The 15514-nt window shown below is 38.6% G+C and overlaps 1 protein-coding gene and 1 long non-coding RNA gene across 3 annotated transcripts in view; one reads left to right on the plus strand and one right to left on the minus strand.

Moving 5' to 3' along the window:
- Positions 1–750: 750 nt before the first annotated feature.
- Positions 751–10086, plus strand: LOC307213858. Its single transcript, XR_013837747.1, has 4 exons — positions 751–1276; positions 1856–1955; positions 5289–5423; positions 10047–10086. It is a non-coding gene; the product is annotated as an uncharacterized lncRNA (long non-coding RNA).
- Positions 2643–15514, minus strand: part of URB1 (URB1 ribosome biogenesis homolog) — a 48884-nt gene continuing 36012 nt past the window's right edge. For both annotated transcript variants that reach the window (XM_079971982.1, XM_079971983.1), the window contains exons 30-39: positions 14999–15101; positions 11786–11946; positions 11212–11323; positions 10818–10924; positions 9839–9982; positions 8668–8777; positions 6939–7130; positions 5131–5372; positions 3409–3999; positions 2643–3022 (exon numbers count right to left, since the gene is read on the minus strand). In XM_079971982.1, coding sequence (XP_079828108.1) covers positions 2805–3022; positions 3409–3999; positions 5131–5372; positions 6939–7130; positions 8668–8777; positions 9839–9982; positions 10818–10924; positions 11212–11323; positions 11786–11946; positions 14999–15101 — 1980 coding nt within the window. In that variant the 3' untranslated portion in view covers positions 2643–2804. The remainder of the gene's footprint in view (positions 3023–3408; positions 4000–5130; positions 5373–6938; positions 7131–8667; positions 8778–9838; positions 9983–10817; positions 10925–11211; positions 11324–11785; positions 11947–14998; positions 15102–15514) is intronic.

The following is a 15514-nucleotide window of genomic DNA, read 5'->3' on the forward strand; positions in this document are numbered from 1 at the left end:
GGAGAAGGGGCGGAGTCGAGAGCGGGTGGGAGCATGCGCTGTGGCGCTGGGTGATTCAGCACCAGGGAAGGGCCTCGGTCGGGCAGGTTGCGGAGTTCACCATAGCAACGCGGGGGAAGCAGCCGCTTTGAGCGGTCTAAGGGTCTTTGCGAGGTTGCATGGTAGTGATTTATGAGAGAAGTAGTTATGAAAGAATAAAAACTCCAAAATACAGATTCTGAAGATTATTTTTTTTTTAAAAAAGGGGGGTCGCGTGATTCTTACAATCTTTTCGACAGACACGATTCTCAGTACCACCAACCAACCACGAGAGATGCAGCTGCTAATGATAACAGCAAGAATATGCACACACTGCAGGTTTTGCTCAAAAACCTGCTTGAGGTGGCAGTAGGAAGCACATCACACGTAGCAGTGGCATCATTGCGCCTGCAAAACAACTGACTCCAGTGTGGTGGAAAAGACTTCTTTGAGGAGTCTCCACGTGCCACCCATTTCCCACATTCGTGTTCGTTTCGTGGTCAGTTGTGGGAAAGGGGGGTGCATTGGAGAGGACTGAAAGGTGGAGTTGTTCATTTCCTGCAGTGATCACTCTGTTGAAACGGGGAGTAAGTGGGCAGTGCTGTAGGTGAAAAATGGGGTGTCAGCTGTTGCTAACGCCATTTGCTTTATTTTAGTGGGCCGGGTGTCATGTTTGTTTATCTTGGTAAAGTGTTGGTTGTCCTCCCTGCATTTAGCTTTCTTTGCTTTATTAGTCCTTAATTTTTGTATATTGCCATTTTCCCTGCTGTGGGGTCGAAATATTAAATGAAGAACAGGTTATGAATAAAATGATGATGATGATAGCCTGTCACCTGCTGGCATAGTTTTCTTTACCAACTTGACTATGTGTCTTTTCTTATTACTTAGTTCTGTATTAGCGAAAACATAAGAGAGTTAACAACATCTTGTACTTCCCGCACGGAATGTTCACATTTGTCATTCTGGCACCAGAGACCATCGCCATACACTGACCTTCATTTCTGCTGATTGGGTCTGGTATCTTGGCATTCCTCAAGGATGTCTGCTCAAATGAAAAACTGCACAACTACAGAATCTCTTTATAGGAACACTTAAGTACAACTCATCATAATTGTTGGTTGGGGTTAGAGCTGGCTAGGAGGTTGTACTGAGATGGCTAACAAGACAAATTCATCCAGTTTTACTTACGATTTTGAATATTACATGGATTATTTAGATCTACTTCCAGTTGATGCAAGAAAGCTGAAGGCAAACAGATGTAAGTATTGCATTATGTGACCAACTAAAGCAAAAACAACAAAAAAGAAAACATCCTTTGAAAAGTTTAATGTTTTTGTAAACACACTTTCTGCATGTAAATTGCTTATTTAGATTGGGGTTTCTGACTACTGCACAGTAATTTGTTGACTACCAAATTCAGTACCAGTCTTGTGCAGGTTGACTACTAAGACAGTCCACCTACTTCATTGAAACTCTTTTCCAAGTATGTATACATTAAAATTGGATGGAATGTATATTTTTGTTTTCAAATGACTTAACTGCTGGAATACATTAATATGTTTTGAACATTGTAGTAAATGACAGCTTCCCTCTTACTGTTACATTAAAACTGAGAATATAAGTCATGCACTTCAAATGCTATACTAATGAAAGCAATGTTTTGCTATTAATTTTTTTAGTATTTGGAGTTTCAGGAGGGTGTCCTCACTTAAAGCACTACAGCCCCTATCCCTTGGGAAAGAAGCCTTCCTTGAGTGGACGTAATATTGCTTAGTAATCTATAATAAATGCCTTAAGGATTTGTAAGGTGTTATAAATACTGTATTTCTTTCCACAGATTCAATTGTCATAGCCCTTTGGATTGGGCTTGCTTCTTTTGTGGCATTTCTTTTCCTTATTTTGTTCTATATATCTCGGACTGGTTCTACACCCGTGAAGTAAGTACAATGCTTTGTGTTCTGTAGATGAAAGGAAATGTAAGGTTGTACGCCCTTATGAAAGACAGGACTTGGATGCAAAGCAAGCATCCTAGATTTATATCCTTAAGCATCTAATTAATGAACACCTGGGCTACGTTGCTTCTAAAATTCTAAAATACTGTATCATACATTCCCTGCTTCTATTAGGCTCACAATGTCCTGGTTTGGATTACTACTGTGTCACTTCATTGCTGCTTGTATTATTTCTGAATCAGGGAACTGGGGCTAACAAACCAGAATCATGATGACTTATTAGCTGACATTAAATCTTAGTTCCCCAGATCAGATGTAATACTAGCCAGAAATCACTGTCTGAATTGAGTGCATGTCTTGCCTGCTATAACCCATCTCACACTATTTCTCTGAGGGGGTCCAAATAGGAATTGCATGTTGGTGTTCCCAGAAATATCTTCCTACTGGCCCTGGTGTCTATGAAGCCCTAATTCTGCATGAGTCTTTTAAAGAAGTAAAGTGAATGTAGAAAATCGATGTAGGGTGATGACTTGAATTTTTTTTTCTTGGCACCTATTCAGTTTGTTTTTGAGTCAACCAACCATTCTAACTGTGAGTCAGGTGTTTTGGTTTTAGTAGGCAGGCATCTTAAAACATAATACATCAAAAGCCTTGAAAATCAGCTTTCAAAACTTCTGAAAAAAATAGCAGTAAATATTTATTCAAAATCCAGCTTAAAAGTACACTGTATCTTTCGTGATACATAATTACAAATAAGTTATGAGTTCCAAAATAGTTCTCTTTATGGCAGCTTCCCCCCCATCAAGATCTGAAAGCATGACACACACTTTACATTTAAGATTGAAAGACAGGGTGATGAATTAAGAATGGGTAAATGTCTTTGCAGAGAGAAGCTATAGCTTCTTCAGGTTCCCGTGTTCTTTGATCATCATTCTTTTGTTTACCATTTGCTGTTCCATGTATCAGTTTAACATGGGTTATAAATGTGTCTGGTTGCTTTGCTCCCAGCCAAAGATCTCCAATGTAAACGGAAGTGAGGAATATGCTTGCCCCTAGGAAATAAGAAAATAATTGTCACAATCAAGATCTTTTCTTAAAAGTTGATCTATATTCATCATTTACTCTGCTTATTTTAAATGGCAGAGTTTCCAGTACATTTTTTAAAATGGAACATTTGATACTTCATTAAGCGAACATGGGTTATTGATGTTAAACAACACTTTATCCCTTAGAATATCCCTTACCATACTCAGGCTTATTTAATTTCTCAATCAATTTTAATGTCACCAGAATATCCTACTCTACATTACTAGTTAATCTCTTAGTATCTTCTGGAATTACCATATTATAGCAAAAGGCAAAATTTCAAGAAGTTTTATGGGGGAGAAAGATTATATGCTTAGTTTCTCCTTAACTTCCTTGCTGAAAATAACATTACCTTTCTTCATTCTTTCTTCCTCTGTTACTGCCGAGAGGCAGAACCTTTCCACAGTCTCATGAAAAGCATTTTTGGTCAGGTTCTGGGAATCTAGTAGGTGCAGCATGATTCCATTAAGCAAGGAGAGATCACTCAGTTCCATGGCCTTCTCTTCACAGGCATTGTAGACAGTACTGTAAAGCTTAAATATACCACTTTTGAGAGTTGAATCTTTAAGAATCTCATCTACCACAGTGCTGTTTTGCAAAGCACTCTTTTCAAACCACTTGAAAGTCAAAAGTACATTTTGCACGTTGAAGTTGCTGTCGAGAAGAGACTTCACTAGCCATCTGAATACTAAGTAAGCAATCTTACACGTAAGACCAGGATTGTCATCTCCACTGTGCTCTTTTGAATGCTTTGCTGGCATATCCAGGAATACAAGTTCCCAGTGGAAAAGCACAGATCTCAGGACAGATCTGCATTCCTCTAAATATTTCTCCCCCCACTCAGATGCTGTTTCTGGCTCTGTTTCAATTTCATTCTTCTTCCGAACAAGTCGGGATGATGTTCGAAATGGTGCTTGTGCTTTGTTTTTGTCTTTAATGTTTTCTGTAGTAGAAGAAAACAAACAAAATACTTACAATAATTTAAAGAAAAATGAGAAAATTTGAACTTTCTGAAAAGTATTTGTTGGTCTTATTGTGAAAAATGTTTCTCAGTGGGTACTTGGATGTCTCCAAGTTGCAGCAAGCAGATGTCTTCACATTGGTACAGGAGAGGTTTCAAAAGGTGTAAACTGATTTTTTCACGACTCTGCACAACCATCATCTTGCACCTGTCTTAACCTCTCCTGCACTGCTGCGAAGACATATTCACACCTAAGGGAGAATGGTAATAAATTAATCAATTCAGTATTTATTTAAAAGCGAGACAGAAGGACAGATAGAACCTCTTGCTGAATTATGCTTTTAAAGTTGGAAAGTAACAGGTTAAAAGTTCAACCAAATCCCAACAAAACAAATAGCTCAGTTGCAGGAAGCCCAGACCTGAACATTTATCTTGAGATTATCATCACTCCATAGATTTTGCATGAATGCTGCCAAAAATATTTTCTCTAAACAAACATTATTATAAGCCCTCTCTTTTAAATCTACATTAACAAAAGCAATTTCCCACTATCTTAAAAATGAGAACTCTTTCTTTTATTTACCCATCTCAGTGGTGTTTTATGTGTGGGATCACACAAACTAAAATGGTTTCTGCTTCCACACAGGTCTCTGCTCCTTAATTATCCACCCCTACAAAGGCTCAGGAAAGGGAAAAGTGTTTGGGTAAGGCCTCGACTGTCCTAAGCAGATCCTGGCAAACTGACAAGATGAAAGTCACTTATACTCAGAGCTTCATTTTATATAAAGAGCATATGGTGATGTTCTATGAAGTTTACCACTAGACAAAAAAAAACAAAAAAACAAGGGAGATATGAAATCCTTTTTCTTGGATCATGTCTGATGTTATTAATGAAGTACACATATATTTTAATGATTTCTACTCCCTTTTCAAACTTCCCGAGGAAGCCTGCCTGGGGCCAACAATAATATCTTTTTAGTGTGTGGTTAAGGACTTCCTCTTGTTCCATGCATTTGATGAAATATAATGAGCTGGCTGTTGCGTTCAGTACTTTCAGAATTCAGCAGAAAATAGCTGACCTTATTTAAAACACATGATATATTTAGAACTTACTAAGCAATTCTTTTATTTGGTACTGTTGAGCAAATATCTGAAGAACATCTTGAAGTTCCACGTCTTTGCCAATTATGCTCCACTTGTGCAAGAGCAGCAGAACATCTTTGTTTGAAAGGACATGCTCATTCACAGTGAATCTTCCCATTTGTCTGAAGGCCTCAAAAACCACAACGCGGTATTCCAATACAGAACTCAACGTGCTGAAAAACTGAATCAATATGGCAGAATCCAAGTTGGTCCTATTTGGCAGGAGATGGAGAAAACAAAGGTTACAATGCTCAACCCAAATGGTAACTAAACTCAAAATTTGCTTTTGTTTGGAAACAAGTGACGGTTTATTTAATTTTTGTCTAACACAAAATAAGAGTCTGAGGCAGATAAGATTGCAGCAAAAAGACAGCAGTGAAACATGAAGGCTACTGATTTGAGTTATCGTTTGTTATCAGGTTGCATAATTTGCTCTGGCTTGCATGCAATATTAAACAGTAGTTTAAATAAACTATGGTTTAGTATACATGAGCGCTTCTTTTCTCTTCCACTGTTACTATGCCCTGCAGGGGAGGATACAAGACAGAGCCTGGCTTGTCATGATGTGCAAACCTGGGAGGAAACAAACCTCAAGGCTGGGTACACAGTTCACATCAAGCCAGACTCTGGCTTGTTTCCTCTCCCATACCGTACAGTCAAGAGTGAAGTAGGAGCAACATACTTATGGGCATTAACCACAGCTTATTTTAAATGATGCTTTAATGTCACATATGAACCAAGCCATAGTAGGAATAACACTTCCAAACAACAATACATGTGCTAGTTGGGTTCAAATAGCCAATTCATTTTCACAGGTTTTGAATCTATTTCCTCCTTCCAAATATGCATACACTTTTCAGGCAGGGCTACTCAAGTGCTTGATGTACATAGCTTTTAGTGTATGTCTTTCCTGAAAATGCAGGTACACAGTAAACAAAAATAAAAAGCTAAATTTGTTTTACTGGTGAATGCACTGTAGTGAACTCAAGTAAAAATCACACAGTATAAGGGTTAGGTCAAATGGAAAACTGGTCAGTGAAAAGAGACAAAATCAGGCATAACATCTTGTTAGGGGTGAAAATGACCCTAAGGGTTAAGAACTGCCAAAATTGACTGAGAACTAAGGCTCTGAAGAATTGCAGTGGCCGAAAAATACCATAGGCAATAGTTTTGAGAAGGCATAGACTACTGAATGCTAAGCAGACTTCAGCAGTGCTTCTCCATGGCCCCCGTTCACAGCCTTGATTACAATTTAGAAAGGTGAGAAAGATATTCTGGAAAATAAATAAAAGCACAATGTATTGAAGACAGGCTCCCACTGAGCAGAAATGATGAGTGGGCCACTTAGACATTAGCAAGTACCAACCAAGGCATTTCAGATCTCTGCAAATAAGCTGTTGTTTTTTTAAAAAAAAAGATTGTTGCCATTTACAATGAAAAATAAAAGGTGAATTTTGAGATATTACAAAAACTCAAGGTTCAATGAAATTTAATTCCAGTTACATTATACAGTGGTACCTCTGGATGCGAGCGGGATCCGTTCCGGAGCCCTGTTCACAACATGAGCAGAACGCAACCCGTGTGTGTGCGGGCCGCAATTTGCCGCATCTGCACATGACAGAATTCTGAGTGTCGGTGCATGCGTGAGCGGCGAAACCCAGAAGAAACCCATTCCGTTACTTCCGGGTTGCCGCGGGACACAACCTGAAAAGATTTAACCCGAAGTGTCTTTAACTGGAGGTATGTTTGTACTCTTGAAAACAGAAGGAAATACATACCGAATGTGTTTAAGAAGCATTAATAAAATGTGAAGAAATTCACTGACAAGCTGGAGAGGAAGGAATCTCTGATTCTCTAGTAGCTCTTTCATATCAGGTGTTCCAAGTGACTTTTGTTTATCTCCTAAATTGGTTACCCAAAGTGTATGGACTAAAGAGATGACACTGCTTAGCATCTTGGATTCCAGAAACCTAGAAAGAATGAATGAATGAAAAAAAAAAGTTAAAATAAAAAATGTACCATGTTTATTTTATAGAGAACTAGATTACAATAGTGCACCAAAATAGCATTTAAAAAATAATATTTCTCAACCATTATCCACTAGTCCCATGAGCTGGGTACACAAAATGTTACCTTTAATATTGCCTTTCACCTGAGGGGAAAAAAAATGGAAGGGAAAAATCCAATACTGAATCCAGAGTGTACGTTCCTGTTGATGTATTTATTTGAAAGTCACTGTAGGATTTAAACCTTGAGTAGATTTTGAACATGCATTTAGGAAATTCACATTTCCCACATCAAACACTACAGTGTGTGTGTGTGTGTGTGTGTGTGTACTGAGAAACTGTGTGAAAACAGAAACTTAGTTCAACAGTTTTTCAGAGATGAACGCTGCAAGCCAAAAATAGGATCCCATTTCTTTTAATTCATACCAGTTTAATATGGGACCTAAGCTGAAGAGTGCTGAAGTTGTTAAAAGCAAACCACAGTAGCAGCAACCATGGGCAGAACAACCCAGTGTCGTTTTCCCACTAACAGCATAACAATCCTCAGAACCTCTTTATTAATCCCTGGAGAATTTAAGTTGAGTTTCAAGAACAGGAGATTCAGCTTTTAAATAAAACATTGCCACAGCCAGTTTTCTGACTATTATTCAGTTACATTACATTTCAGAAACATATTTAGAGGCCAAGTTTTCTTCAACAAACAAGGACGACAGAGTATTAATAAAATGTTTTCTCCAAAGAAGCAATAGAACACTCTGTTAAATTCCAGTTAATGAACTCAAGTCTTTGCAGGCACATGGAATACAGCTTCGGACTACAGTGGTGCCTCGCAAGACGAAATTAATCCGTTCCGTGAGGCTCTTCATATAGCGGTTTTTTCGTCTTGCGAAGGAAGCCCATTGACAGCGGATTAGCGCTATTTAGCGTTTAGCGGCTTTTAGCGGATCAGCTGATAAGCGGCTTATCAGCAGATCAGCTGATAAGCGGCTTAGGAAAAGGGGGGGAAAGGGAAAAACCCCCGCAGGAACTCGCAAGACATTTTCGTCTTGCAAAGCAAGCCCATAGGGAAATTCGTTTTGCGAAGCGCCTCCAAAACGGAAAACCCTTTCGTCTAGCGGGTTTTCCGTCTTGCGAGGCGTTCGTCTTGCGGGGCACCACTGTACATGGAAACTATAGTTAATAATCCTTAACTAAGTTGATAATTATATGTACAGGCTAACATTTTAACAGAATAAAAGTTTTTAAAGTATCTCTAAGTAAAAGGATTTAAAGGGCTTAAGCTGTTTCACTGTGCAACTGTATGCACATTTATTCAAAAGTAAGTCTGTTCATTGAAGCTGGCATCCTTCTAAATGTTCTTAGGATAGCTGCCTTAGTGGCATACCATGACCTCTACGAGCAAAAAATGCTTATCCTAATTTCTTGCTCTCGTATATGCACATTTAAAAAGGTGAAAGAAAGAAATTATTTAGCAATCAATCATGAATACTCTTCTATGCACCTTTTATCTAGTACAGATATTATCCAAGTTAATAGGCTGTGATCTCTTATTAGCTGATAGGCAGCTTTGGTGATGTATGCAGCATTTTGAAGTATTTCCAGAATCTGATGCTGAAAGACAAAAAAATAATAATAATATTATTTAGTTACATAAGATGTCCTTAATAACTTTCACAGCTGCAATTTTAAGCCTTTGGGAATGAAACAAGGGGAAAACAACTAGATCTAATTATCTGCAAACACAATAAAAGAGTTCTGTGGCACCTTTGAGACCAACAGTCTTTTGGAATGACTACATCAAAGATGGAGTCACTCTGGAAATTATCTTCTCATGAGTGTGGGCAGAATCTACAGTATCCATCTGAACACTGTCTTCAATATCTTGCCTTAAAATGCATGCAAAATGGTACCATGACTCCTCCAGAATGCAGACAGACATTCTAAGGGTACTTGGTGACCTTTATCTTGCTTCTATGTGTTATATATAAAGAGTACCCCAATATTTTTGGTTCTAGTGTTTTCAACAATTTTACAATACTTCCCCCTGCCTTTTTAGCACACTCCTTGGTCTTAGGAGATAGCTTGTTATTTTCGAATTTTGTCTCAAGCTTTCTATTCATACATAATTACTAAGTTTTATAAAACCTTACTAGCAAATATTGGGGTGAGGTGGGGGAGAGAAACAGTAATGAGATATAAATTAACCTACAGGCAGTGACTGATTGATGCACAATCACGCATGCACACCAAACCCAGAAGTGACCCGAAAACATCAATAAAAGGTTGGAACGAGGGAGGAAATGCTTTATGCAGGTCTCACAGACAAGCGTGGGAGTCTGGAATGTAACCCCTGCACAAAACAAGGATTGCTTCTTCATAAATTACGAGTAATTCTATGCACATTCACTCAGAAGTCAGTATTGTTTCCAAGCTTATTCTCAAGTAAGCAAGCATGGATCGCAGCCTTAGAATATTATTACTACAGACTATGTTGAGATCTAAAGATAGCCTCAGATGTTAAAATTCTTGACACATGAAAGACAACTGGATGTTTTTCTTTTAATATATGACTGAATGAGAGTAGTTCTTAGAGAAAAAGTCTTCAATGTTTTCTTTTTGCTTTAAGTTAAAAGCTTTTAGGAGTATCTGTATGTGTTTCAGTTGCATTTTACCTGGGAGGATTCATCACACAGTGGACTATGAAAGAAAGACAGAATGACATGGAAAATTCTCTGATAATCATATAGTTCATAGCAGTGTTTGTCTTTGAGTCCTTCCCCAATAATTGCAAGAATCCATTCACGCTCCATTTTGTGCTGGAAAATAAAGAGGGAGCATAAATTACTATTGTAACTTTTCCACTCTATTTCCACTCTATAGAAATGTCTCCAACAGATCAGATAAAGATGAAGAAAGAAGGGGGGAAAAACCACATGATGCTGCAAACAGAGACACAAAAACCTAAATTCCAGATATGCTAGTAATTTGTGATGTTGCTAAATATAATACACATTCCTTATTTTAAATGACTTAAACAATTTTTATCATTTTTCTGCATTCAGAATGTGCCTTCTTATACAGTCACATACTAAATGTAGGGAAAAAGATGCTCCACTTGCCTGTCTGTATCTTATCGCAAACACACAGATAACCAGCTTCACCATTTTTTCTTGTGAATGTAACATCCCATGCCTGCCGTGATTTGGTTTAGTTTTTATGTGTTTTGTTTGCTGTATTTTGTTATTTGGGTTATATGGATAAAATTTAATAAAAATACTTTTTAAAAAAATAATAATGCAAATATGGAATTTGGAATGTGTTTCAAAAATGTGGTGAATGGCAGAATGAAAAAATAAAGAGGCCATGCATGAACAGAATTGTGTAACAGGAAGAGGTGGCTGCCACATGGACACTAATCTCAGTGTCTGAACAATGACTCTTTTACCATGCTCAGAGTTTAGAAATGAAAATCCTGGGTGCTGCAATCAACTATAAAGACTATTTACATAGTGATTTGGTTGCAACAGACAGGAAAAGAAAAGAATTTTTTTGAATTACTTGACAGGTACCAGATTTTTGTGTACAGAGAACAGAAAGCAAACAATTGTGCTATTCATGAATGACAGTTTACACTACACAGATTTCTATTACCTCTGAATCAAAACTGTAGAAAAGCTGAAAAAATCCAGGCACCTTCTTCAAATCCAAATACTGATGAGATAGAAGGAACTTGTTCAGCTTTGTGTACATGTGCTCCTCTGGGAAGAAAACAGAATGGTTACTGTAGCATGAAAAACGCCCTTATCATTTCCATTATTAAACTCAAGAAATTTCTATGCTCATCTTAAAAATCTCTCCTTTTACAGCATAACAAATCTGACAAACATTTCATGATCACAGGGATATCTAAAATGGAAGTAACAATTTGACTAAAAGCCATTGTTTTTCATTCTGAAACAAAACCAACCGAAATTTAACAGAAACAAAATGGTTATCTTATGAATTAAGAAAGATTAGAGAGCAGGTGTAACTTGTTCTAGAATACCTGGCTTTAGCATTTGGTGGGCTACTCTTGAAACATACAGTGCCAAAGGGAAAGTAAATCTGAGATTTGGTTGTCTGATTCCATTCTGCACAACATCCATAAGGTAAACCAACTGAAGCACAAGACAAAAAGAGAGAAATAATCAGGAAATTGGTTGTATGATCCTATCAGTAACTGCTCAATTGTACACACAGTCCTCATATGACAACACAGTATGATTTTCATCAGAAACTGCAGAAAGTATATGTTAATCATAGTATAGAAATTATGCTCAATTGAATTAGAATACCTATCCTAATATAACTGAATGGAAGTGATGAGGTAATGATTACTAATACAAATGAATGAGAAATATTAAGTTCTGTATTTCACTCGTGGGTTGAGTCCTATACATAATTTGGAAAACTGGGAGGTGGGCAAGGAAGTTACATAGTACCCTGAAAATCAGAAGCATATTGACATCTTTGGCAGTTAGCAATACAGTTATCCTAGGAGATGCTTTCAGAGCAAGTTTAGACTTAGGCATGTTTTCAAACCACTGCATACTTTAGGAAAGCTAAAGTTAACTCCTTACCTGCTTCTGTTCTCTAAACCGAGCCCCTTCCAGGTGAGAGCGGAAAGAGCTCAGGACATAGTATGCTGCCGCTCGCATGTTACTGTCATAGCTGCTAAGGGCTGCTACTGCCAGACCCAAGGCATTGACGTCAACAAACTTATGATATGCTACAACACATTCTACATAGGAAAAAAGGAAGGGGAAGGAATGTTTTAAAATGTAAAAAGGAAACTCTCAAAATCTTTTACAAGGTAATTTTTTAAAGGAAGACTAAATTATAGGTATGCACATTAAATCATAGCAATTTCTAGAAGAAGAGTGAATGAATGCCTGATTAGAAAATTGTCCTCTTCTATTCTTCTGCAACAAAGAATTCAAGATAGAATCTCTCTGAATTGCCTCTGCTTAAGCAAATAAAGGCACAAACCCTCTTGCACCTGAGTTTCTAAGGAGCCTTCCATTCTGGCACCACCCAAACCTTATCTCTTTGAAGCCCTCCTTCCCCTACACCGAGGTGCACATACAGAGTCAATTAAAACAGATCTAATTACTCTTTACCATGCTTTTGTTTGTACCATGTGGTGTTTGATACAGCTTGGTAACAAGGATCTCTATTTCTGTTTCATCAGTGCATGTATATTTGTGGAGCAGTGATTCTACTTCAAGCTAGTGATTGAAAGTTTGGAACTGGAAGGCAGAGCAATTACAGCTGAATCTTTTCCCCATGAGCCACCCCTCTTCCCTTACTAAAAGAGAGATTCTGTCAACAAGGAATCTTGTTCTGTATTTTGGGGGCTAGCCCTAAATTTATGGAGTGAAGATTAATCTGGAAATAGGAGTATAGGTCATGGAAGGAAACATCAATGCTGGACCTGGCCTTGGCAAAATGAAACTTGACAGCAAGTTTAATTTATGTTGGACATACAGTTTTGTTTACAAAACCTTGGAAAAATCAAGGGGAAACGGCTGCTGAGATAATGATCAGTTCTAGAGGTGTCTTTTTTCCCTTTTGTATTTCATTTGGGGCTTTTACACCCAGTGAGAAGCAATTATGGAACATTTATTCACAGGAGACTGTTATAAACACATGTAGGAAGCAAAAAATATAACAAAGACCCTTTCGGCCACCTGCTGTAACAGCCCAGCATGTTTGGGGTTGTTCCATAGAGCATGTTCAGAATGAACGGCTGTCAAAAGATTCCATGGAGACAGCAGGTTCTTAAAAGATTATTTGAAGGATAAAAGGAAGGCTTGTGTGATGCAGTAAGTGGGAGAAAGCCTCAGGGAACTGAGGCAGCAAGAGAGGCAAAGAGGAACCAAAGCAAGACCTGCAGCTTGGATGGTGTTAGTGAGAAAGACAAAAATGATACAGGAATCATAATGGGGAAAATATCTGGTTTTGACTGTAGTGGGGTGGACAGCCTTTAGCTGGATGCTCCCATGTCCTAAGCCAGGCATGGCCAAACTTGGCCCTCTAGCTGTTTTGGGATTACAACTCCCATCATCCCTAGCTAACAGGACCAGTGGTCAGGGATGATGGGAACCGCAGTCCCCCAAACAGCTGGAGGGCCAAGTTTGGCCATGCCTGTGACCTAAGCAAATGCTTTCACACATTCACAGAATTGGCCTTGCTGCCACTGACCAGAAAAGATTTTCTTTCTGTGGTAACACAAAGTCTGCAAGCTAAGAGAAGCTATGGCAATGAAGCCACAAGGAAAAGGAAACAAGAGTCGGTGGACAGGTGAGGTAACAAATCATCCACAAAAACAGAGAATCAAAGCAAGCAGTGCTTTTCAAAACAATATTGTTTCTGGTGGTGGGAAGAGGTTGCCATTCCAAAGATGAAAAATTGTCTTCTCCCACCCAAGACTAAAAACAAGCTCTGCTTCACCCTATTTAAATCAACCTACTTACTCCCACTACCACATACCCTTCAATGCTGTACTCACTACACAGTCTCTCTTTCTTCTTTCAAATTTGATTTGGAAATCCTGCCTGCTTTGTAGCTTCCTCAAAAAACAAAAACGAAACACCTGTTCATGTGGCCTATCTGTGTGTAGCTTCCCAGCCACTTGAATTTTCTTTTATGCCCCCGCTCCGCCCAGATTTCACATACTCAATCCAGCAGCAGCCAATATTCCTCATAGCACTGACAAATCTAATGATTCCAAACTCCTGCAAAACAATGTAACAAAATACAGGACAGGAGATGCTGTGGGGGAAAACACACACACACCCCTTCACTATTAAAAGAAGCATTGAGTCTTTTTTTCAATTGTTGAGTGAAAAATTTTGGTTGGGAAAATGGAGATGGTAAGTGGCAGGTACCAAGATGATGAATGCAAACCTAAAACAGTGACTGCCAAGTGCACTGGCAGCCCTTCCAAAACTGTGTGTGCTGCAAAACTGTGTGTGCTGCAGTGTCAGATGATGTTCTTCCTCCATCTCAAAACCCCTTCTTGTTTTCTTTAAAAAGTATAATTAAAGCCCTTGGGGTCAATTTGATATCTGATGTCTGCTCTGAATGGAAGAGTAAATAGTTTAATGAGCAATTACATTATCAACTAGCCACCTGTTTTAGAAGATGCCGTGACTCCTGGGCAAACGCAAACCAGATGCCATAATGCAAATGAGCTCCGGATTTTGAAGCATTTTATAAACAGATAAGACAGACATATAAAGTGTACTATGTTGGCTCAGCAGATGTGCATAAAGAGCTTGTGTCCAATTACACAGGCCTCAGACTAAACCATGAACACAAATAAAAAGCAAAGGAAACAGCATTGGAAACCACAAGAAATATTCCAAAATCCACCGTTGGCCAACATATTTGTTAGAACTAACCAAAATGTCGCGTGCTTTGGGTTCTGTCAAAACTTTTGATTGGGCTGGAGGTTATATAAAGCAAGGACGGGGGGAGGAAGAAAACTAACAAACTAACAAAATAATAGTGTAATAGCCTGCCTTGTCAATATAAAAACTACCAGCTCTTTTATTTCTCTCTATCTTATTGTTTGGCTTAAGGCTGCAGAAAGATCTGGGTAACAGACTTTATATTCTCAAAAATGGAGCTCAGCCATTGCCTTATTTTTTAAATCACACAAGCTTAGCTGCAACCTCAGACCTGCATAGCAAATCTTTGACAGTTTTCAAGCCATAACTTTTGGGGGGTCTATGTTTCCAGTTTCACACTAAATGCTTCCTAAAATACAAGAAAACCATTTCCTATACCTGGTCTCAACAATTCACTGAAGAGATGAAGGAGAAAACAGGGGTCATAGAGATCCTGAAGAGCCACTTCGCTTTTGCCTTTGCTTAGGAGCATCTGTTCTTCCTAAATACAGAATAAAAAATAAGGTATGACTGAATTTTAATTGACATGTTTGTTAGCTGCCGTGAAAGCCTTCTCATAACAGTCATCATATAAGAACTGCAGGGCATCCTAAAGCTCGGTGATAGCTGTGTTAACTGCTTTGGGTTGTTTTTTTACCGCTTTCCCTGACCTCAATGACTGCTGTGCAATAAGAAATTAAGAAGAGCCTGCTAGATGAGGTCAATGGTCCATCTTGTTCTCAGTCACCAACCAGATACCTAGGGGAAGCCTGCAAGCGGGGCTTGAGCACAACAGAGCTCTCCCTTCCTGCAGTTTTCATCTACTGGTTTTCAGAAGCATGCTGGCTCCGACTGTGGAGGTAAGCCCATCGCCTACTAAAGGGTTAGAAGCCACTGATCCTATGCATGTCAACG

This window comes from Podarcis cretensis (genome assembly GCF_951804945.1).
Source record: "Podarcis cretensis genome assembly, chromosome: 4".
NCBI classification, from domain to species: Eukaryota; Metazoa; Chordata; class Lepidosauria; order Squamata; family Lacertidae; genus Podarcis; species Podarcis cretensis.